Source organism: Choristoneura fumiferana, chromosome 7, assembly GCF_025370935.1.
Source record: "Choristoneura fumiferana chromosome 7, NRCan_CFum_1, whole genome shotgun sequence".
NCBI classification, from domain to species: Eukaryota; Metazoa; Arthropoda; class Insecta; order Lepidoptera; family Tortricidae; genus Choristoneura; species Choristoneura fumiferana.
In genome coordinates, this window is record NC_133478.1 from 18991797 (window position 1) to 19017153 (window position 25357).

General features: G+C 38.8%; 2 protein-coding genes across 5 annotated transcripts in view; both read right to left on the bottom strand.

Moving 5' to 3' along the window:
- Positions 1–22563, bottom strand: part of LOC141429830 (uncharacterized) — a 33273-nt gene extending 10710 nt beyond the window's left edge. Inside the window, exon 1 of the mRNA XM_074090393.1 lies at positions 22509–22563. The gene's annotated coding sequence lies outside the window, so the exon portion shown is untranslated. The remainder of the gene's footprint in view (positions 1–22508) is intronic.
- LOC141429820 (visual system homeobox 2-like) overlaps positions 5640–25357 on the bottom strand; it is a 145658-nt gene continuing 125940 nt past the window's right edge. For 2 of the 4 annotated variants that reach the window (XM_074090377.1, XM_074090375.1), the window contains exons 6-9: positions 24994–25168; positions 9747–9907; positions 9099–9275; positions 5640–8570 (exon numbers count right to left, since the gene is read on the bottom strand). In XM_074090377.1, the coding sequence (XP_073946478.1) occupies positions 8436–8570; positions 9099–9275; positions 9747–9907; positions 24994–25168 (648 nt within the window). In that variant the 3' untranslated portion in view covers positions 5640–8435. Of the gene's footprint in view, positions 8571–9098; positions 9276–9746; positions 9908–24984; positions 25169–25357 lie in introns of all 4 variants that reach the window. The other 2 variants (XM_074090376.1, XM_074090374.1) reach the window with 1 other exon arrangement.

Genomic DNA, 25357 nt, shown 5'->3' on the forward strand with positions numbered 1-25357 from the left:
GTGAGCCAAACTAATTTTGGTAAAACTGGTTTTGTTCAAACGCTGGCAAAATATCAAAAATATGACAATACGATCCAGAGTCCAAAGTGTGTGGTTATTTTAAGGATTATTTTCTTTAGTTTGTCTTGGTGTGCCAGTAGCTGGTGAACAATTGGGAATATAGGCTGTGTTTCCACCAGAGATGTGCGAGAATGTGTTGCAAGGAATGTGTTTTAGGGTTCCGTAGCCAAATGGCAAAAATGGAACCCTTATGGATTCGTCATGTCTGTCCGTCCGTATGTCACAGCCACTTTTTTCCAAAACTAAGAACTATAGGTACTGTTGAAACTTGGTAAGTAGATGAACCGCATTAAGATTTTCACACAAAAATAGATAAAAAAAAAACTTTAAATTTTGGGGGTTCCCCATACTTAGAACTGAAACTCAAAATATTTTTTTCATCAAACCCATACGTGTAGGGTATCTATGTATAGGTCTTCAAAAATGATATTGAGGTTTCTAATATTATTTTTTTTTAAACTGTTTGCGCGAGAGACACTTCCAAAGTGGTAAAATGTGTGCCCTGTTACTCCTAAAATAAGAGAATGATAAAACTAAGAAAAATATATGATGTAGATACATCTTCCACCGAAAATTGATTTGAACTGAACAACGAGATCTAGTAAGTAGTTATTTTTAATACGTCATAAATCGTAAAGTAAAGGAAACTTTTATATTGTGTTACTTGCTGCTACGGAACCCTTCATGGGCGAGTCCGACTCGCACTTGGCCGCTTTTTTAACCCCCGACCCGACGCAAAGAGGGGTGTTATAAGTTTGACCGATGAGATGGTAGAAAATTTGACGGTGTAAAAATCGATATTTTATGCTCGATTTGATTAGCGATTTTTATTTACTTACCTTAAAATTAAAAAAAATAGTTACTGTTTTTTAATTGGATAAACAGTCTTTGGAATTAAATCAAGTATTGTAAATAATAAAATAAACAAAAATACTTCGATCTATTCAATTAATAAATTAAAGAAAAGAAAGAAAGAAAGAAAATACATTTATTCACAATTGGTTGGCAAAAAATTCGTTGGTATAACTTTACTCCGCATTTTTCTTATTTCGCGACAATTTTATATTGCAAAATTTTACTTCATCACACTTTTATGTGGCAAATAATTATGTAGCAAATGATTGGCTTAGGCGAATAACAAATTGTCAAATAACATTTGGCCAGTTTTTATATTGCAAAGTTTTACTTCAAAATTTGTGCGAGCGAGACGGCTCGGAGCAGAAGCGACTTGGATAGTTTAGGTTCATGTTAGATGTTAGGTTTTTTTTTATAGCAGCCAGGATAACTGCCACTAGGAAAGTAGGTTGGAAGCCATTCAATATGTTGCTAAGTTAAGGTATGCCAATCAATACATTTGAGCAAAACATAAATGACATCTTAAAAAAATCCCAGATAATAATTTGCATAATAATAATTTATCAAATGATTAGTTGGTAAATGATATCAGTGCGAAATGTTGTGGGAAATAACATTTCGCCGAAATTAAAATATGGGAAAAATAGTTTGGGAGTTAATAATTTGCTAAATAATTTTCGCCGAACCATTAGTAAACCGTTAAAAACACCCCAGCGCTGAGTTTCTGAAAAAGATTAATTATTTTGCAATATGTTCTAGGTTTTGATGTCTAAACTAAAATGTCTGTGGCCGGGTATATGGCGTCTTTGTTTGCACTTTTCATGAATTGGATTGAAATACAATATAGTCGTCAGTTTTAGCAAGTTTTAGTCGTGTGACACAAGACTAAGAATCTGGGGTGAACTGACGGTTAAATGTGACGCCATCTCTATTTGTTTTGTTCGAATAGACGGAGACGGCATCACATTCAACCGTCAGTTAACACTAATCAATGGATGGTGAAACAGCCCCTTAATGGTTAAACGACCAGACTAATTCCGAGGCGTTTAAAAAAGAGACGAGTTTTTCTAAGAAGGAGTCTTTCATCAATAATATCCATCGTTTATTTTTTTGGATTTTTGTGGTAAGACCTTTGGCTTTCTGTAATAGTTTTTTGGACTATTGCCAAGATTATACTCGTAGGTTATTGGGTTCCCGAAGGTCAAGACATTTGTCATTTTGGCTAAATAGTTAGTGTTGTATGAAACTATTTTTAACCCCTGACGCAAAAAAGGGGTGTTATAAGTTTGACCGCTATGTGTGTCTGTCTGTCTGTGGCACCGTAGCTCTTAAACGGGTTGACCAATTTGAATGCGGTTTTTTTATTTGAAAGCAGGTTTGCTAGCGATGGTTCTTAGACATGTTACATCAAAATCGGTTCAGCCGTTTTTAAGAGTGACAAAGTCGGGGGTTTTCCAACTTTTTGTTGGTCAGGTTATCATGAACCAATAGAAACACTTCATTTATCTATCCTCGCACAGCACTGGTGGAAACAGCTGAGCGGTGCGAAGCGAGGTAAATAAAGCGTTCCTATTGGTTCACGAAAACACATTCTCGGCACATCCTAGGGAAATGCAGCCTAAAATAAGCGACGCGGAGAGCGGCAACTGGTGGATGGCAATGGCGAGTTGTCGTCCATTGTGGCGTTCTAAGGGCGAGGCCTTCGTTCAGCAGTGGACGTGTTCCGGCTGATGATGATGATGACAATAACCCTTACAATATATATAAAGTAGCTGTTGCCCGAGAAACTATGAAATTTCCCGAGATAACTGACCTAACCAACAGAAAGTTGGAAAAACCCCCGACTTTCTCACTTCAAAGTTCAAATATCTTAAAAACTGCCTTCGGATTGGAAAACGTGCTTTTCAAATAAAAAAAACCGTATTCAAATCGTCTACCCGCTTAAGAGCTCGGTGCACACACTGACAGCCGGACACACATAGCGGTCTAATTATAACACCCCTCTTTTTGCGTCGAGGGTTAAAAAATATAAAGAAATTCATCCTCAAATAATTTACTAAGACAACCAGTACGNCATTGTTCAGTAGTGGACGTCTTCCGGACTTCCGGTTGATGATGATTGAATTTCTGCATTCCAGGTGTGTGGTTTATCTGCATACAGTCCGTCGGTCGGATCTTCTTCCGGGTGAAGAGTGCCGAGGAGCATGAGAGACTGATAGCGGTGACGGCCGACTGGCCTAAAAGCCTAAAGGCCTAGTTAGCTTTCAGGTAAGGTCCTCACTGAAAATCAGCGCCACGGCTTGCCGTGGCATTATGCTGAGTGGGGACCTATTTAGCGTCATGTATGTCTTAAAAGAAAGATTATATCTATCTATCTAGCTATCTATCTTGTATTTGTTCTATGTTTGTTTTATGGCGTTAAATAAATGTATTTTCTTTCTTTCTTTCTTTTCTTTTTTCTAAAATATGTGCGTGATTGTAGCGGAGAAGTATGCCGTTGCATACATTTTGGAAATAATAAACGCCAAAGTAATTAATATAATTTTTAATTAAGAACAATTTGCATGCCAGAAATGGCTGGATGGCGATTCTTTATACCTATATAAGTATCTCAAACACCTAATGATAACATATCGAAAATACAAACTGAGACATGGATGCACAGAAAAACCAGAAAAAGAGACCAGCGCTGGGAATCGAACCCAGGTCCTCAGCAATCCGTGCTGCGTGCTATAACCCCTACACCACCGCTGGACAGGAATCTAGACACGATTTTTTCCTATGCATACATATCTCAGGTTGCTTATTTCTACCACGCTACTTATGCAGCAGCACTAGCGACATCCATGTTCCGCTCTCATCGAGAGACGTCACACTCTTTCGGAACCAAACGCTCATCCAGACAAGAGATGTCGCTACTAAGCAATCAAATTATGATTGGTTTTTTGGAGTCTTTTTGTATTTTTTATTTCAACTCCAAATTTGTTACTTTTACGGGTATCCCGTGAAACCATATAGAAAATACAAACTGAGACATGGATGCGCAGAAAAACCAGAAAAAGAGACCAGCGCTGGGAATCGAGCCCAGGTCCTCAGCAATCCGTGCTGCGTGGTATAACCCCTACACCACCACTGGACAGGAATCTAGACACGAATTTTTCCTATGCATACATATCTCAGGTTGCTTATTTCTACTACGCTACTTATGCAGCAGCACAAGCGACATCTATGTTCCGCTCTCATCGAGAGACGTCACACTCTTTCGGAACCAACCGCTCACCCAGACAAGAGATGTCGCTACTAAGCAATCAAATTATGATTGGTTTTTTGGAGTCTTTTTGTATTTTTAATTTCAACTCCAAATTTGTTACTTTTACGGGTATCCCGTGAAACCATATCGAAATACAAACTGAGACATGGATGCACAGAAAAACCAGAAAAAGAGACCAGCGCTGGGAATCGAACCCAGGTCCTCAGCAATCCGTGCTGCGTGCTATAACCCCTACACCACCGCTGGACAGGAATCTAGACACGAATTTTTCCTATGCATACATATCTCAGGTTGCTTATTTCTACTACGCTACTTATGCAGCAGCACTAGCGACATCTATGTTCCGCTCTCATCGAGAGACGTCACACTCTTTCGGAACCAACCGCTCACCCAGACAAGAGATGTCGCTACTAAGCAATCAAATTTATGATTGGTTTTTTGGAGTCTTTTTGTATTTTTTATTTCAACTCCAAATTTGTTCGCTGGTCTCTTTTTCTGGTTTTTCTGTGCATCCATGTCTCAGTTTGTATTTTCGATATGGTTTCACGGGATACCGGTAAATGTAACAAATTTGGAGTTGAAATAAAAAATAGTCAAATCTTGTAAGTTAATTTTGACAAAGTTTCAGTGGTTGTATTGATTAAAAAAAAATTATAACTTGCTGTATATTATACATGTACCATCAGCCAAATAAGTGGTCTACCAATTTTTAAACAAGTTCATATCAAATGAATATGTCGCTAAAGTCGAACTTTCAAGTTGACAGACACATCTATTGGCATTATTGTTTTATGAAATGCAAACGATTATCAGCTTTAGGGTGGTAGACCACATATTTGGCTGATGGTACGTACCTGAGTGTGAGCGCTCACGAATAATCACTGCTATTGTACACTACTTACTTACTTTTTATAAACTACTCATTAAGTGTAATGTAACATTTCTTTTGATTAAATAAATATCTTTAACCAGAAAATTTGGTATACACATGTAAGTTGGATGACTATACATTTTGCAGGTATACAGTTAACAAAAAGTACAGTCAGTAAACAATCTTGTTGGCTCTGAGACAACTTAAGAATAGAAAAGCCCCTGGTGAAGATGGAATTACTGAGCAGCTGAAGGCTGGAGGAGCTCCCCATTTACAGGAACTGCAGAGCCTTTTCACCTCCGTTTTTCACTGCGGGAGAACTCCAAAGGCGTAGAACGAGCGCGTGGTTGTTCTGTTTTTAAGAAGGGAGACAAAACCCTTCTTAAAAATTGTAGACCTATCTCGCTCTTAAGCCATGTCTATAAGCTGTTCTGATGTCCGCACGTTATCGCTAGGTCGTTGTGCTGCCATCTATAATTCCTATCATTATAAAAAAACATGAGAGAACTTAACTTCTCGTAGCCTCCCAAGAGATGGCGCTACTAGTAACAAAATTGAAAGACTAAAATAATACAACAGAACTCAGATTTACACAGTTTTTATTCATCGGAATTGTCTTAATATTACGATGATACTTAGTGCGTGTAATTTGTTACTTATATTAAATATAATATATTACAACTCTATAACATACGTGAGTGAGTACTGTCCAAGCACTATCGAATCATTTGGCTGGACCCCGTAGAACGTTCTTAAGGCAAGTTTAGATTTGCAAGAAAAATCGTACAAGTTGCATTACATTGCGCGCTCGATTGGCCACTTCAAACTCGTTGGCTTTAAACTTCGGTTATACGCTCACTCTGGCGTCAGTTCAGTCTATACATTCTGGTTTTCTTTAATTTCATTTGAATTTAACTTCAGTCTGAGCCATCAGTCCGTCAGTCTGAGGAATTACACAGTAATTCTGTCGTCACTCTGACCGGCATGATGGACTGAATTGACCTCAGAATTAGCGTCTAAACCGAAGTCTTATGGCCTCGCAATGTATGCCAGTCGCACGATTTTTCTTGCAAGTCTGAACCGGGCTTTACAGTACGGTTCCGAGGGCCTACTCCGAAATTCGAAAATCGAAGTTCGTATAGTACCTACCTACCGTTCCTCTCGCTCTCGTATTAAAAAGTATAAGTGTCAGAGGGACCGAACGACACGAACTTATTTTCGAATTTTGTAGTAGCCCTGCTGAATTCTTTTCTCAAGCAATATGACGTCACTGACTTTTTCTATAAATAGGTTTCACAGTAGGCCAAAATTTATTTGGTTTGATAGTACGTCGTCTCTAGACAATACTCGTTAGTGTACCAAGCGAGTTTCTAACTGAACACAATGACTTATTTCTTTTTTAAGTACGGAAAATCGCAAAGAGATAATGAGGTCCCATCTTAAGGTATCATTCCGATCTTGACAAACACCAACCAGAGATCTAACGGAGTTAAGCCGTATTCACATTTATCCGTCATGTTGTGTTGTGATGCTCTGTCTCTCTCTCTCTCTCTCTCTCTCTCACTAGCTTTGATATGCGACACAACACAAGCCGTCACAACACACTGCATGAACCCATAAAATGTATGCACCCGATACCGTTCTGTTGCATCACGATACAACACGACAGTTAAATGTGAATGCTAACACACTCGGAATCACATACATTATTTCTTTCTGTCACACGGTATGGGATGAGGTTAGAAAGAGATGGTGATGCGATCACGAGCGCTCGAGCGTTCGTCGGTAGCGGTCGTGTGGCTCATTGCATACCGCGTAGCTTCAACGCGGTCGTTTTTATCTGTCAGTGCTTCAGTGCTAGAATATGCCGGTTTTAGCCTCGTTAAAATAAAAGTTAAGAAGGAGACTGCGCCACGACCACGTAATGTGTTTCTTTCATTCATATTAACCCATATTAAGTAGTGGGTCGCGCGACCCGTCGCGGTCGTATGTCGCGGTCGCCGGCGGTCACCAACATCGGAATGCAATCTTCAGAGCGTTTAAAGCAAACAGAGAACATGTCCAAGACCAAAACATTTTTAAATGAATCAAGGTTTTGTTTTGTCTGTTTTTTACTAAAATAGGCTTGCGTCCATTATTTCTAACTAACGGTAAGCGAAGATAATAGTCTTAATTGGAGCACGCATGCACATTAGATGCCCATTCAACAATCATTTGTCTGATTTAAGCTCTCTCTTAGCCTTTTAATAACAAATGCTTCTTTATATCTCTTTGTATGGATTTAGTTCAAATTGCAATAGGTTCTTTGCAACAACCAATCGAGTTTAAAAGTGCCACAATTGCTATTTACTCATAAAAAAAAGTATCTGCGCTCACCGACATTAATTTCAAAGCTAGAATTGTTTGAAATTCGTACTTTTGCTAAGCTTTAATGGCCAGAAATAGGGATGGGCTAGAGCTAACAGTGAAGAATAAGTACGAGCCATTTAAAATATACTCAGCGGCATATAAACTTGGCCCACTCTACATACAAAATTACCTTTTACTGCACACATTTCAGAGCCAGATTTTTTGCCGTTCAGTATATATTGTACACTTTAAGTAACACAAGATTAAATAAACTCAATCTCAATGTAACTATTTAGTTGAAGCCTTGGAATGTTTCGATGTAGCGTTCGATTCTACAAAAAAGTCACGTCGCCGCATGTATATTAATTTACACGTAATTAGGTATATTATTTATAAACTATGTGTTAAGCTAAGGCAAGATACGGCAAGCTGTAAAACAATTAATTTCGTTGCAAATTCGATAATTTTGTGGGCTGTGAACTTTTGAGGTACTTTATGGTTTCATTGTCAGATTAGGACCAAATATCAGGGCATTTAATGCCTTTTCCTTTTGCTAATTAATAATTAAACGCTACAATAGTGCCAAAGGAAATTGCACTCAGACGTCGTCTATCAGATTTTTTTAGTTTCATCCTCCATAAAATTAATGACAACCATTCAACATTGAACATACTTAATGCTAACACTTTTATAATTTTAGAACCGCTTTAGAGTCTTGCTTCTTGTATATTGATCTATGATGGGGCTCGATTACTCAATACTTAACACTAAGTACACATTATCTAAGTGCCAGGGACTTTATACAATACGCCTATAATAACACAAGCTACACACATAAATACTTAACTAAATGTATTGCACGAAAAATAGGGATTTAGTTAAATAATTTACATAATTACACTTAAGTACGCGTTTGAACTTAACGGTCTTTTGCATCGCTCCACAATGGAAAGTCTTGGTCAATCTTTAGCCAATGAGCGCGCGTGTTTATTGACCAATCGCGGGCCTCGCGGGTTGCAGATGTGTGTGTCAGTAGAGGGGGGGCGGCTGCGAGTGCGGGTCGAGCGGGGGCGGCTCGGTGCCGACGTCGATGTCGATGGGGCCGTCGTCGTCGGCGCCGGGAGCCAGCGGCGTCCCCGCGCCGGGCCGCGTCAGCCCTCGCACCTGGAACCACATGTAGCCAATTAAAGAAAGTCACAGGTCCCGTTCAATATCAGGAAATGCACCGGCAACAAGATCGTGGAACGTCTGTAGGTACAGACTAGCCTGGATAAAAACTGACTTCAGTAATAGAGACAATTGATTGAAGAGGAAGACTATAGGTACTGTTGAGGGAGAAAGCTACTCGAGAAGAGCGGTGTGGCAGCCCCCCATTTGTTAGACGACATGACGGGCAACCAGTGGATACAGGTGGCAAGTTATTGTTCTAGTTGCTTGTTCTTTCTGAACACCGTCTTTGGGCAATATCCTCGTATGGGCATATATTTCGAAACAGTAGAACATCTACCCGCGAAATGTAGAATATCGTTGCAGAACCATGCCGTTCCAGCGTGTTACACATGTTACTGATGGCATCCACACAACTGTAATGATATGCTCTTGGACAGTATGCCCTGGTATTCTGGGCCTTGGCACACTGGCAGGCACTGCTGTTGTTGTGTGACAGGTCACACTATCGTTGCTTCCACCCACCTGCAACAGTATGTTGTTGGACAGTATGCGCGCCTGGTGCTCCTGTGCTTTGGCGCGCAGGCAGGCGATGCTGTTGTTGCGGAAGGCCTCCGGATCCTCGTAGTTGGCGGGTTCCGGCGACGCGCGGCCCTTGGCTGACGACGACGCCGTGGTGCTGCTAGCTGGAGAACTCTGGGCCTGGTGAACAAATTGCTGGTTAATTTGTAGCATGGTAAAAAGGCTGCATAAGAAAGAACAGATAGGTTCCTCTAAGGCATAATTTTCACCACATCTGTACAAAGAGGAGGCATTAGGATACGACATAAAATCAACTGATTATGGTTTGCCAGTTTCTTCATTTACAATTTTGATGGGTAAGAAGTGTGAGCAGGCTGTATATAAGCGGATGATATACAAGTTACCCGTAGTAAATGGATTTATTATAATTATTGCCTAATAATTAAATAATTATGTTGTTTCTGAGAAAATATCTTTTTTCATAGGTTCGTGTTGTACTGACGCTGATGACGCTTTATCACATAACTTTCGCCTATAAATGTCCCACTGCTGAGGCCTCCTCTCAGAATTATGGAACTTGGGCTGTAGTTACAGAGTCAGTAAATAGCGTATAGCGTGGATTAAGGATAGCGGATTGTGGGTTGCTGGTACCTGAGTGTCGTGGTTGTCGTGGAGGTCGTGGGGGTCGCGGGGGTCGCGGGGGTCGCGCGGCGAGGCGGAGGCGGCGCGGTCGCCCTCCGCCTCCGACCCCTCGCGTTCCGACCCCGACTCTTTCAGGTGGTGTGCCGCCTCCAAGCTCTTGCGGTGCATACCTGGAAATAATAAGCTTTATATGTAGGCAGGCTTCCGAACGCTGTAAAATACAAGGTATATTAAAAAAACAAACAATCCTACTAATCCTACTGTTTTTAAGTACTAAACCTAAATGCTAAATTTTGGATTTTGGCCTTACGTCTCGATTCTAACTTAATTTGGTGCTACGGATTACGTACATAATTTTGTCATAGGTACTGGCCAAAATGACCCGAGCATGTGTTCCTTATACCCGTAATAGACGGTTGTTCAAGAACAAACGGATCAAACAGTCAGTTTGTACAGAACAAATTAATGTTAATCCTCTGACTCTAGTACAGTCGACTTCATAAACTTGTGAGCAAAAATTTTATCAAAATATGTGAACACGCTTCTACGCCGTTGACAATAGAGTCGTGTTCAGATATTTTTGATCAAATTTTTGCTCTAAGTTTATGAACTCGACTATATAGTTGAAAAAACCGGCGAAGAGCGTGTCGGACACGCCCAAAATAGGGTTCCGTAGCCATTAAGAAAAAATAAGTAATATTTTTCTAAGGATTTCGTATAAAAAAAATTTCACCCACCGGTTTATATTTTAGAGGGGGGTCGATTTTAATGAAAAGCATTGATAGTCCCTGAGCAAAGCCGCGGACGGACAGACAGACAGACATGGCGAAACTATAAGGGTTCCGTTTTTGCCATTTTGGCTCCGGAACCCTAAAAATGATGCATGTATTACCAGGGTGGAAACTTTTAATAAATAATTTCACAATGATTTTCTTGACAAAGGTATGGGAAGTCAACATAACATTAGTACCTAACGCAAAGATTACCCTGGTAGATGAATCAGTTTGTTGGACTGTACATTCGGATATGGCTCTAATCGCAAATTCGCTCTAAATTAATGTTAGTTTTCCTATCTATTTGATTCGGAAACAACATTATAAAAATTCATTTTTTGATAATACACCTCTTGAATGAGTCATCTTTTTAATCTCCTCACCCATATCCTTACAATACAACGAATACAACGGTACTGATCTAGTTCTATTTTTTCCAACAAGGTGGCCTTGAAATATGCAAATCTAAAATTCTTATTCATATTTCCTGCCCTAAATAACATTAAAACGTTCTTAGGGATGCATATTTCTCGCTCCAACGTCGTAACCAGCAATAAAAAGTTAAGTAACCGGATTTAGCCGACAACTCCGGGAGCTAAATTAAATTTGAACATAATACAATTTGCGGGTCCCGCGGGCCGGAGGTGCTCGTAACTCAATGTTAGCATTCATTTTAAACAAACGGCAAGATACTGATGATGTGGTTGTTCAGGGAACAGCAGAGTTGTTACGTTCTAACCTCAGCTAATAAGGGTCGTTACGGACTGCATTCTGACTTCAACATAACTACTTCTAAGTCGCTACACTCTCGACAGAGTCATCGTGGTTGTAAATTGAGAAGTAGTAGTGGACCTTCATGATGAATTTCTTGGGAAAATAGTGTGATGGTTTTCCGTTGCCTCCTACACCGCAGAGCTGGAGTCCGTAGTTTATAGTTGGCTATAGAGTGCTGCTGTCCACTCATATTAGGGTGGAGCGAATTGCCTTTTTGGATTATTAATGCTGAATACTTAGTGCAAAAAAAGTTGCGATTTGTTCAAAGGTTTATGAAAAAAAACTAAACTACTTTGAGCCCTCTACTGTCATTTAAAGATTTCAAAATCTGTTAAGTTAAATTCCGTAAAATGTTGTATTTTCACCTAAAATTATGTTGTCATCTTATTCGATATATATTTTAGCCTCTGTAATGCACTAAATGTACCAAAAGTTGAAATTAAATAGACTGCCAAAACTACCATACCATCAATTTTCTTTTAGGTATGTATGTATTGATACAATTTTTGATTGAAGTTGATGTCCCGTCACTTTTCAGCACATTTAAAACATATTTATTTATTTTTATGCGAATTTTTTTTTTGCAGGTGGTAGGACCTTGTGCAAGGTCCGCCCGGATTGCTACCACCATCTTGCTCGCTAATCCTGCCGTGAAGCAGCAGTGCTTGCACTGTTGTGTTTCGGCGTGTAGAGTATAAGACAGCCGGTGAAATTACTGGCACGTGAGGTATCCCATCTTAGGCCTCTAGGTTGGCAACGTGTCTGCAATACCCCTGGTGTTGCAGATATTTATGGGCGGTGGTGATCTCTTACCATCAGGAGACCCACTTGCTCGTTTGCCATCCAATCGAATAAAAAATAAATAAAATAAATAAATAAAATAATTAAGAAGTTTTCATAAAATAATCAAAATCTTCGAGGTAAGGTATAGTGGTATAGTGGGCTAAAAAATAATTATAAAATATTTTATGTAAGAAACTAGTCCATGCAAGTTTTTAGAGGTATTCGAAACTAATTAAACAACTTTTTTTTCTCCATACATAGACGCTCCACCCTAACTTACGTGTCAGGTCCCTGTCACCTTTTACGATACCTAAGGGAAGAGATGGGTCCTTAGCTATACTGAAACCGGCCACGGCAACGTAACTGATTATACATTTTCCACTGCAGTTACGTTGCAATTAGAGTCCAGTCCGTTTGTACTTCATGACTTAATGAGACTCTAATAAGAAAGTCTAAGTATAAGAAACTAGGAATGTAACATTTGTTATTATTAATACCTAACGTAGTTTATAATTTTCTTAATAAAAAAAACCCCCCAGATCACCGTCGCTGCTCATTGTGCCCAGAAGGCTGGCAGCATTGCCACGTTGGATCGCGAGGCTGATCCTTTGCCCAAAATAGCTGCCAGCCCGCTGGTCACCCGTAGCATCTATTAGGCGCGTGGATATCTCCTTGGCGATATCGCGCGCGCCAGGTCCCCACGACCCCAGAGTCTCAACACCAAACGGCGCAAAAATGTAGCCTTCCCCAAGAACTGCATATTTGCGCCGTTTGAGTTGCTCTGCTGTTGCTGTTGCTGCGCCAGCCGTTTATAATTAGTCTTTAAAAAGTCATAAGTGGATCTTTGAAAGAAAAACTCCGCAAGCTCCGTAGTTCGTTGCGTCCAAATCAAGCCACATTGTCGGGCGATCGCATCATGGATGCGGCGTCGCATGCTCATTATGCAACGTCGTAAACTGCAAGCTGCATGACGCGATGCAATAATCTGTTTACAAGCTGTGCTAGTCTAGCGGAGAATATGAATGATGATCGGGGCGAAGAAACCTTTTTGATTAACGACGTTGAAACTTAAATACGAGTAAGTCAGGGCGTTACGGGCGTTTATTCCGTTTGATTTTTGTGGGCACATTTTTGTTGACATAGTAGATTTTGTTGCAGTTTCCAGGTTATCTAGGACAAGTCCAGGATGTCTAAAAAATAGTCGAAAATGTCATAAAATTCATAAAAAGCCAGAGAGATCTGTTCTTAACAAAAATATGACTAGGAAAATGAGACTCTGAAACCCTCGAATAATGAATGACTCTCTTACACAATAATACTAAAGACTCTGTAAGATAGACATTTGCGAGTCTATTTTTTACAATATCAACCCCTATGCTTCGTTATTTTGATAAAAAATTAATAACCTAAGCAAATATCTTTATTCAATTTAGGCAATACAATTTATAAATATATTTTTAAAACAGATTTACAATATTATTAATTCAATTATTAACTAACATAATACCTAGGTAGCATTATTTTATATGGCAAACACGTCGTCAAGAGACGTCACTGGCATGGACCATGACCATTACCTCTTAACCAAATTAGAAAAGTTCAACACTTCAAGTTCAATATCTCAAAAACACCCAAAGAGATTTTTATGAAACAGCTAGAAACAACACCCAAGGAAACTCGCTTTCCCGTAAAAAAACCGAATCAAAATTTGTTTATCCGTTTCAGAGCTACAACGCCGCAGGTAGACTAAGATTTGTTATACTTAGCATTGTAGGCGCTTTGGTGTTGTATCTACTGTAAGCCTATACATATAACCTTACCAACAAAAAGTTGGAAAAGCCCCCAGACTTTATCACTTCGAAGTTCAATATCTCAAAAACAGCGAAACCGATTTTGATGAAACATGTTTAAGAACCATAGCTAAAGACCCAGATAAAAAAAACTGCATTCATATCGGTCCACCCCTTTAAGAGCTTCGGTGCCACAGACAGACAGGCCTCTTTTGCGTCGGGGGTTAAAAATGTAAACTGTTATAAATAAATAGACAGACATTGGCGTAAAACGTATCACAACCCTCTTTGCGTCGGGGATTAAAAATTGAGCTGATGAAAAAATCCCTATAATTACGAGACCTGCTGCTTACAAGATAGCACGAGAATCGGTTGAAGGACAGACAGACGGACAGCCGGCCATGCGGAAGCATTTTTGAAAATTAAATGAATAAAGTTTATTCAACACACACATAAAAGTAGTTGAAATACAAAATATGAAATAAAATATAAAATAATATATTTATATTTATAATATATTTTTGCCCAAGCCGAAACGGACAGTTAACAATATAAGGATGGAATGAGCAATTTTATTCTTTTTTTTGAGTTGGTTGAAAACTGACAAAGAAGTTACTATACCGGCATGCTCTGGACTCTATAGTTTACTCCGATCATCGGATCTTCTGAGCATCGGACTAAGAATTCTACCTGCCTACTTATGGTAGGTACTTGGCGGAACCGTCCCGAAGATGGCAGCGGATTTCAATGGACTCTCAGGTTTATTTAATACAAGTTTCTTTTATATATTTTTAGAATTTTTTGAGCGAACGTATATACACAGGGTTTCCTTTCAAATCATACCCCTTTAAGACTTTTGTCGGCTAAATTATTAAACTAGATTAGAAACTAAATTATCGACAAATGTTTCACGCAACACGCATGCCCTAAGGTCAACGATCAATATACGCAATAATGGACATCTCTAACTCATACACGACTAATCCACAATTCTACAAATGCCCAAGATGCGATGCAGTCCGCCGCAAGTTATAGCCATCCGTGACTTGGAAGCAAACGGGACTGTAAGTAAGTATGTAATAAGTACATGCGTTATGCCGGCTATGTCATAATTTACTTGACAAGTCTTGCGTGCTACAAGACAATCGCCTTATTTAATGGCACGTAGAAGAGAGCTCGTAGCGTGTTCGGTTTCAAAATAGGGTGGACCATCTCTTCCCGCGGGTGTCGTAAAAGGCGACTAAGGGACCTTTATTCATCTGACGACCATAGCCACTCTGACAAACGTGTAACGACTTGTAGAAGAGAAGCCTTAAGTCTCTTAAAAATAACCCGGGGCATTTCAGCGGATGTTAAATAGCTTAAATTGATCAGATGCCAAGAAGTGGAGAAGTCGAAAAATAGTTCGCAAATTTTAAAGCGGATAACTTGGATATTTAAGTACAATGAGGTAGACGTCGTCGTGAGGCAAAAGAATGAACTCAAAGTGGAATTATTTGAAAGGTAAGTCCCAAGAAGGATTTTTGATACAGTTCAAGAAGCGGATGGCACATGTTGTACAACAATGAATCTCGAGCTGGAAGCACCGATCCGAAAAGAAAACATCGTCAGATACTGGAAGGTACAAAGGCACACCACACGTGGGCAGGACACTTGGAAAGGATGGGGACGACAGGGCTGTTAGGACAATTTTCACGTGGACCTGGCAACAAAAAAGGTCCAGGGGAATATCCAGGAAGCGGTGGAAGGACTGTGTAGAGGAAGATCTCAGGCACATAGGCAAAAGAGCATCGTGGAGAAAGGAGGCCAGGGATAAAGCAAAATTGTGAAATATTGTTGAGGTTGTAGCACCACAGGAGAAATAGAGAGATGTAGACGTCTGAGTGCTGGGTATGGCGTAGTAGTAGCTATTTTTAATTGGCGATTGGCAATTAGAGGTGTCAACAGGGTGTCATCTTCATTTATTGAGCACGAGCATGTTAAATACAAGACATGCTACATAATTAACAGTGTGAGCTGTATAAATAAATACTCTAAATAAAAAATACTTCTAAAGAAACGAATGTATCCTAAACGGCAGATCTATAGTTTTAATGTGCCCTCTATATCTCTACATTATCTAGTAGATAGTTCGCAAATGAACTTCGACTTTAAACAGCGAAGTCATGCCAAGCAATGTGAGGTAACTGGTAAATCGATAGGGGTTATAGAGGTCAGACGATCCGCATTCGAACTCAGTGGTATTGAGTTAGAAGAGTCATTAGGTTACTGTCCAATTACGGATGTCATATCATTTATTAGATTAAAAATTTAAGTTTAACAGTAACAAAAAAACATATTAAATGGGTCGTATTTAGCTGGGTCCTTAAGCTTCATAGTCAGGTTCTTTTACTACCTTCTACACTACCTACCGTTAAATTTTCTGTTAAATTAACAACCTAAACCAACTTAGAAAAAAAAAACCCGACATTGTTAGGTACTTCAAAGTTCAATATCTCAAAAACGACAAACCGATTTTAATGAAATTTGGCTAAGAACTATTACGACGAATATTTTTAAATCCGTTTAGGAGTTATGATGCCACGAAAAGATACTAGCGCAGAGGTCAAACTTTCAACACCCTTCTTTTTAGATCGGGGGTTAAAAAACTAACTACGCATCTTTTAGTCTCTAAATATTCTGCAAGCCCACCGCCCGGAGAGCGGGGTACCTACAAAAGATACTCGGTAAGCTAGATGAAATATTACCACACGACGCAATCCCGTTATCTTGGGCTGCGAACAATCTGCCAGGGCATATAATATATTGTATATACAGCATGCGTGCAGTAAATAACGCCCTGATTAGGCATGCAGCCGGCGACGGCACGCCACTAAAAATCCCGTAAAAATACTACCCGCTGAGTTATTAAAGGCCGTAATATGGAGATGTCGCCCAGGGGCTGGCGCTCTGATGAGAATTTTAAATTTTGTTGGTTTTTCAGTCGAGAACACGATGTTTCTAGACGGGAGTTCTCGTACATGATGATAGGTGAAGAGTGTGAAGAGATGGGAGACGATAGGAATTGGAAACAACTTAGTTTAAAAACAATATTTGCTGCGGAGTGTATTTATACAGGGATTATCTCTCATAATACTAATATATGTTTTCTGTTGTATAATAAATTCGTCTTTGATTTTAATTAGTTTACTGAACAGCTTTTCTCTTACGTATCTACACCTACCGAGACACTTGATCGACTCAAGCATAATACAAACGTACCAAATTCCGTACCACTTTTAACCAAAGCTCGCAATTAACAACGTAACCCCAATCCCTCAGGTCCGGGACTTAACTGGTCATTAACGTAACGCATGCGAGGATCACGTCCAATAATGGCCTGATTTGGGCGTTAGCATGGGAACTTTGTCCATTAGCATGGACCCGGGTATCCGGGAACACTTCTGGATATAAATCGTCTTGATTTACGTCCCGACTCGACTCTAGCGGTGGCCAAATGCTTGTAGTTGTTATCAATTAGTTCATGGAATTTATTGTAGTGCGCTGTTGGAGCTTCAAGTGTCTTAGCTTTAAACAATAAACAGACCATTTGCAATGCACATTTGATTTTTGAAATAAATAAAATATGTTTTTCTTTTACAATATAGAATCCGAAAAAATCTGAGTGAAGTTATGTTTATATAGAAGGAATAGTGGTAATATTTACAGACGATATCCGGCAACAAGCTGGCGTAAACTGGATGCAAGTGGCGTGGATAGGCAAGACTGGAAAAGTAGAGAGGAGGTCTATGCCGAAGACGCGCGCTATAAAGGGCTGCAATATATAGATAGACCGGTAATATTTATTCAAAAGACATCACGAGTTTGAAGATACGCTTTGAACATCGACATAATGTACTGACTGATACATTTTGTTAATCACAATTCAAAATCTTGAAGAACTCAAACACAACAAAAAATAGTTTTCCGATTTTTCCCGAGTCGTCTGAAATTTATGCGCGTACAACATTTCGGCGATTCGTTTATATTTATTTAGATTCACATAACAAAATTAAACATATCTAGCTGTTTTTTTGTTATCTTCGCTTTGTTTTCCATCGATATAGGTGGCCAGTAACTTCAACCAGCAATTATCATTTCGCTCAAGTTTTTGAAAGGCATTGAGTTAGCATCAAGCCTCCTTTAGCCTGCTAATGGAGTAACTTCTAGCCCAGACTCTTAGGCCGTGTAATTATTAACAATTTAGTACGTCAAGATGTAAAATCAAAGCAAGCACTAAAAAGGGCTCTTCGATGCTGCAAAAGAATTACCTTTCCATTATCGAAAGCCACGTTATGAATGCTGTTGATTTGAAATCTTTTAGCGTTTATGGCGATGGGTTAGAGTAGAGAATTGTACTGTTTCTTTGTGTCTGGTTACTTGTTGGTTTGTCTGTGCTAGTGTCATTTGTGAAATGAAAGGGATGCACAAAGCAAGTGGGTAATCGGCTGATGATTCGGCACTGCATTAGATTCTGTCCGGGAGAAGCCGCGGCACGGCGCTAGTGCTGGCTTGTAATGGATGACGTAATTATAAGTACGAGTAGTTGATGGTATTGATTGTCTGTTTTTGTTGGGAAATAAATTTGTTGGCATACATCGATTGGATAAAGAGTTTTATCGTTTGTTTCTTAAGTCGATTTGTTTTTGGTTCAATTATAACCGTTATTATAATGAGATAGCGGCACGAATAGGTACGGGTTATTAATTAATTATGAAATAGCTACATTAAGTTTATTATTTCACTGAATTCGATTTAATTTAATATTGTTTCAGATTTAGGTAAATTAATTGAATTATAAAATACCTAAAAGTAATTACGCTTTTATAATACATTCTAGTTTAGTGCCTGATGCTTTAAGGGTCGGTGTAAAGATTGAAGCATACGTAGGTAACTACAGGTTAATTTAGTAGGTATAATCGTTACCATAGAAAAAGTATCGTTACATATTACAATACAAGCTTTAAAAACGTTAAACTTAAAACAAATGCTAGTCAAATATTTAATAATTCAAATCATGTTTTTAATAAACTTAAATACATATAGCTACTTATAAATATGTCAGTATTTTTTTATTTTGTTTATCGTATCTAACCTACGTTATAAATAAATATCGTAAAAATGTAATGATGACAGTTTACAAATTACCTATAAAAAACAGCAAAACTCACCATAAGTATCTTTAGAGTTTCGATTAAAAAAAATCCTAATTAAAAATAAATTACACTCGTTAGCAATTTATTTAATTCATAATTCATTTATTTGCAATAAGTGTTGGTTATAATGATCTTAAATTTAAAGCAATAAAAAATGTTCACACACTTAGCTAACTAAAATAGCATGCAAAATATAAAGTTTTATAATCTAAAATAAAATAAAAATAATGTCAATGTTAGGTATTATGTCTAAGTGAGTAAGGGTGTTAATCAGCATGTATAACGAAATAAATTAATTATACCTAACGTCATTATAAATGAACCAACATTGTAACTTAACCTGAAAAACCTACTTGAGTAGGTATAACTTCCACAAAGTTCAAGCTAAAATTAAGTTGAAAACCAAAAACCTTTAAGCGCGAACTTAAATTCTCATTAAAGTCGCACTTCTCAGGTATTGAAATAATGTCTACATAGCGCGCTGGCGCTAAGTACATAATTAGTATGTAGTTGTTAAATCTGCCTTAATCAAGAGTTAGACAATGCGCCGCCATTTTGGATTCCCCCCGCCGCCACCCGCCCGCGGGGGGAGCACTCGTCGCGATGGAGTTTTGATGCTTTGCAATATGATTAGTTTGTGCTTTTTCATTATTTTTTGCTTTTGCCATCGATATATATACCTATCTAGTTGTGTTTGTAATTTGTGTTGTTTTTAGGTTCAATTTTATTCGGGACATTATCTTTTGAAATTATTATGAACCTAGTTTTATTTCTGTACTTTAAATCAATCAAATTGTCCCACGTTCATAAAGTAATTGGCAAAAACCTCTTAATTTTCGTCGGTATATTTTCCTTTTTTTTTGATACACAGCTTTTTCATGCTTTATCCTATAATATTTGAAGTTTTTTCTGTTTGATTGCTTCCACCACCAATTTTAGCCTGTTTATGCTGTACCTATCTTAATGGGTATCTGTATGAGAACGCTTTTTAGCGACAAGATTGTCTATTGCCGGCCTATGCTGTTTTTGTGATGTTTAAAAAAAGGATATATTGTATTACTAGCTTATGCCCGCGACTTTGTCTGCGCGGACCTAGGTTATCGCGCGGTGGCGCCCTCTACCAGAATAAAAAGTATCCTATGTTGATCCTTTGGGGTTAAACTATCTCTATACCAAATTTCATCAAAATCGGTTCAGCGGTTTTGACGTGAAAGCGTAACAGACAGACACAGACAGAGTTACTTTCGCATTTATAATATTAGTATGGATAGTAGGGATTTTACTGGCGGTATCGGCGTAGCGCTTTCGTAGCGCCGCTACGAGCTACGAAGTGTTCCAAACGGTTCAAGGAACCTTTTCTCTATATGACACCTGATATAAGCCGCAAATAAACTAGTTTTAGGTTTATTTAGTAGTCAGGACAGTTTTTTTCCATTTAAAATAGCGTTATCTTAAATACTGAGTAACTATTAACGAAACCCATTTAGTTTTTCGTAGTTAGCAATCTCAATCAAATACATGCTATTTATTATTAATTGCATTTTATGAATATACATTATACAAACGCAAATAATAGTACTTATAATGTATGTTTCTTTTATTCGAAACTATACATTATAGACTGCTAGCTATTCCCCAGACTCCTTCCGCGTAGAACTATGAGAAATAGTTTTATAAATATACACACATTAAACCATAAAAATCGGACAAGCCGTTTCGGAGGAGTTTGTTTACAACAACTGTACTGTACTGTTGTTTGTTTATTTTGTTTGTGACACAAGGATTTTAAATATTAGGAGATATGTATAGCGATAAACGAACTCTTTACAGACGAAGTCGCGGGCGACAGCTAGTATGATATAACTTTAAATTAACTTTTTGAACTCCGCCCGTATACGAGTAGCTTTTTAAACATTGACGTTTTCGCGTAACTCTCCTCGTAACTTGCGTAATTCCTAATTGTGAAGCAACGTGATTACGCGTAATTGTTCTAAGGCGACAGAGGACGCCCACGAGCTCCTCATAAGCCTTACGGGACTTCCAACTGTGACACCTAGGTCGAAGGTTCATTTCGCATTAAAACAACTGTATATGAACAATGTTGCAATGTGAACCTTAAGGTGATGGTTTAGGGTATTTTTCGTGTTTTTTAAAACTTTGTGAAAAATGAGCAAGCCTTGTTGAGATTAAAAATTATGCTTCCTTTGTCTGAGTTTGTGATTTACACGTCGGTATTGTTTTTCGGACGAGATTGTAGTGCCCAGTTTGCTTTAGGTACCATTTTTTGTTTGAATTTCTTTTTGTTTCGATTCTGTTCGAAGGACCAAGCTGAGCAAGAATGGATAAGAGATAAAAAAATAAAAAATACGGGACAATTCACACCAATTGACCTAGTCCCAAAGTAAGCTTAGCAAAGCTTGTGTTCTGGCTACTAAGCAACGGATAAATATAATTATATAGATATAGATACATACTTAAATACATATTAAACACCCAAGAGATGAAGGCAAATCGTTGTTTTAGGGTTCCGGACCGCAAAAGGAAAAACAAAACCCCTATGGAATAGCCTTGGAGTCTACGTAATATATCGTCTTGCCGAATGATTGTCATAATGTCGGTACCTAATGTTAGTTCTGTTGTTGGTTGTCCTAATTGTTATTGTACTGAAACCACCGACTTTTCAGGAAATTTTAAAAATAAACCTAACCTAACGCCTTCTACGGAGAACAGATGGCCGTTGGGGCCGAAAAGTTCTCGAGTGGAGACCGCGCAAGCGCAGCGTAGGACGTCCACCAACGAGATGGACGGATGACTTGGTTAAAGCCGCGGGTTCACGGTGGATGCAAGCCGCCGCCAACTGAACCAACTGGAGGTCTATGGGGGAGGCCTACGTCCAACAGTGGACGTCCTACTTACGGCTGAGATGATGATAATGTTGATGAACGCATTCTAGTATCAAGTGGAACCCACGATCATGTGTTAGAATGGCCATAGGTATACCGCACGGTAATACCACGTTCACCTTTTACATAATTATCGCTTAACAACTTAACCTAACCAATAAAAACTTGGAAAACCCTCGACTTTAACACTTTAAAGTTCAATACCTCAAAAACGGCTCATCCGATTTTGATAAAACTTGTTTAAGAACCATCGCTAGAAAACCTAATTATACAAATAAAAAACCGCATTCAAATCGGTCCACCCGTTTAAGGACTACGGTGCCACAGTTGACACACAGACAGACACACATACCGGTTAAACTTACTCGAATAACACCCCTCTTTTTGCGTCGGGGGTTAAAAATGTTAAAATACAAAATTAAATAATTACTAGGACATTCCAATTAGTGGCCAATTAGATCGAGCATGAAATTCAAGAATGATTATATAAGTCGCATGACATGTGTCAGTCAGTCAGCTGTCAGATAGAGAGCGACAGTCAGTTGAGACTCACCGGTGGGGGGTGGTGGGGAGTGGGGGGCGCGCCGCCGCTACGGCTCCCCCCCACCTGTCACTCCGCTCGATTCTTGAACAAAATCATCACGGTCAGAGCGGGAAGGATTTTAGGGTTAATAATTGATTTGATCTGATCAAGCATTGTAAGACATTCCGCTAATATTATAAATGCGAAAGTTCGTCTGTTTCTTTGTGTGTTACTTCATCACGTCTAAACCATTGAACCGACTGAGTTGAAATTCGGTATACAGATAGTTTGAGTCCCGGAAAAGGATATAGGATAGTTTTTTTTCCGGAAAATTCAACGAATTCTAAACGGGCGGAGTCGCGGGCAACAGGCTAGTGATTTATAAAGCTACAACGGTTCCACCATGATTTTCTAAGTCGGGTAAGTTCTTACTAGTACCTTCTATTGCGAAGATCTTATTCAAGAGTGAGTGCATTCACGATTCATCTGTGCCTTAGTTGTTGTGATGTGCAACTGAGTAATCATTTCGAAGACACGGTGAGCGTTTTTTAACCCCCGTCGCAAAAGGAGGGGAGTTACGAGTTTGACGGTAATATTAGAAAGAAAGAAAATACATTTATTTAACGCCTTAAAAACATCACAATTAACACAACAATAGAACAAAGACAAGACGTACATGACGCTAAATAGGTACTCATTCAGCATAATGCCTTATCTAAAAACTAACTTAAAACAAAAAATAAATTTACTCGCATGGCAACACCGACTTAAAAGTGTAATATGTTTATCTGTCTGTGGCATCGTAGCTCTCAAACGCATGGACTGATTTAGATGCGGTTAGTGAAAGACAGGTTATTCTATTATGCAGAGATGATTATTTTATTTAGAAATAGATTTAATTTCGTGGTCACAGTGTAGTCGCTACAAACTAACAAAAACTAAACGTTTCACGCATGGCGAGTAAATAAGTTAATTTGGTCACAACATCAAACTTACCTGCGTTATATCTATAATATTGGTGATGCGCCGCTGCTCGCGAGGATCTTTTCGATAAAATTGGGCCAATCAACTATTTTACCGACACTTTGGGCGTCTCCTGCGTTACCAAAATTGTATCTGGCGTTACCAATTAATCGTACTTCCAACAAGATATTTCACAGTTTAATAGGTTGAACTTACGTAGGATGGCAATCATTTACACCATCTATCTTTATAGAAAAAACATGTTTACTTACAAAAATCTGCAATTGTTTGAAAAATGTCGCGGACAGATTAGTGTCGGTAAAAAAGTTGATTGGCCCAATTGCCAAGACAGCCACTGTGCACCTCACGTCAAACTGTTTCTGACAATATCTTACTAATAGATCAAAAGCCTTTTTGTTAAACGCACTAGATATCACAATCGTTTTCACCACGTCTTTCTTTCACACGGTACAGAATGATGATAGAAAGAGACGGTGGATGCAGCCGCGAGTGCCCGGGCGTTCGGCAACACGGCGCAGTTCTGTGATCCGTTCAAAGATTCTAATGCATTTAGAGGCTGTCTCGTCAATGCCAAATGTTTCTGATGTTATAAATTATTATCGTCCCGTCTATACTAAACCAAGCTGGTGGTAGGTTCTTCATAGATAAATAGTCAGCATTGAGATATTAAAAAAAAATAATGCATAAACTTTTGTATCCGTCTTTATATAAAAGAATCAGGCATTAAGTAGTTTTATACTTTAGCTATAAATAAGCTAACTAAGCTAAATAAACTTAGTAGATTTAAAAAAATTAAGGACGGTTCAGACGGTTGTATTGTTGTCTATTTGTCTATATGATCCCTAGAGCCAGAGTTAGGTGACCGAGATTCCGTCGATGAATACCAATGCATAGACTTTATGTATCCGCCATTGCGTATCTCAACAAGTACAAGGAAGACCATAATATAAAATTAAACTTAAGAGAAATATGCCTATCACTAACAAACCGCTTAGATTGGAAACAGTGTACTCTTTTCACCTATCAGCCACGTTATTCCAAATGAACCACAAAAAATTACTTTGCTCACCCGCGACTGATATGTAAAGAGCGGATTTGAAGTAGCGATTACAAGTTTAATATGGATAAGACTAGTATTTTTCAAATCAACTGTACAAAAAGGTGCGTACTAAATATGATAATGGTGTGAGCTGTATAAAACACCATTAATTAGAATAAAATATTTTTCTTTACATATACTTTGTTACGAGAATAACATTTTTTGAATTTAATTTTATATAAGATTGCATTGCGGTAAGTAAGTATAAGTAATAAGATAACTGTAAGACCAATAAACAACATTATACCTAATAAATAAATCTATCTATCTATCTAACCAATCGCACAATTCATATCCATATTAAACTTGTAATCGCTACTTCAAATCCGCTCTCTACCGATATGGATCCGCAAAGTACTTAACCCACTTTTTTTTCACAGCTGTATTCGCCCCTACACCCTTATATAAGCAAAATGGCCTCACCGAACTCACCGAGTAGCCAGGGCGCGACCTGGTCGTTCTCCTTGGCGGACTTGAGGATGGTGTCGGGGAGGGGCAGGGAGTGCCGCACCATGGCCCCGTAGAGCCCGTACTCGGCCATTATCGTCGACCGGCCCCAACACTTCTCCGTCTTGCGCCACTTCGCGCGCCGATTCTGGAACCACACCTGCGGGAGAGAAATAGGAGTTTATGCAACTGTTACGTAATAAGGCCTGATTACATACAGTTGCATACATTACTTTATCTATATCCATATATTAAATCCTCTATCATGCGTTCAAGAACCAATGAGAATGCCCTGCATTGCAACCAGAACTATGTCTGCCCACGACCTCCTGCGCCTGGTGAAGCAGAA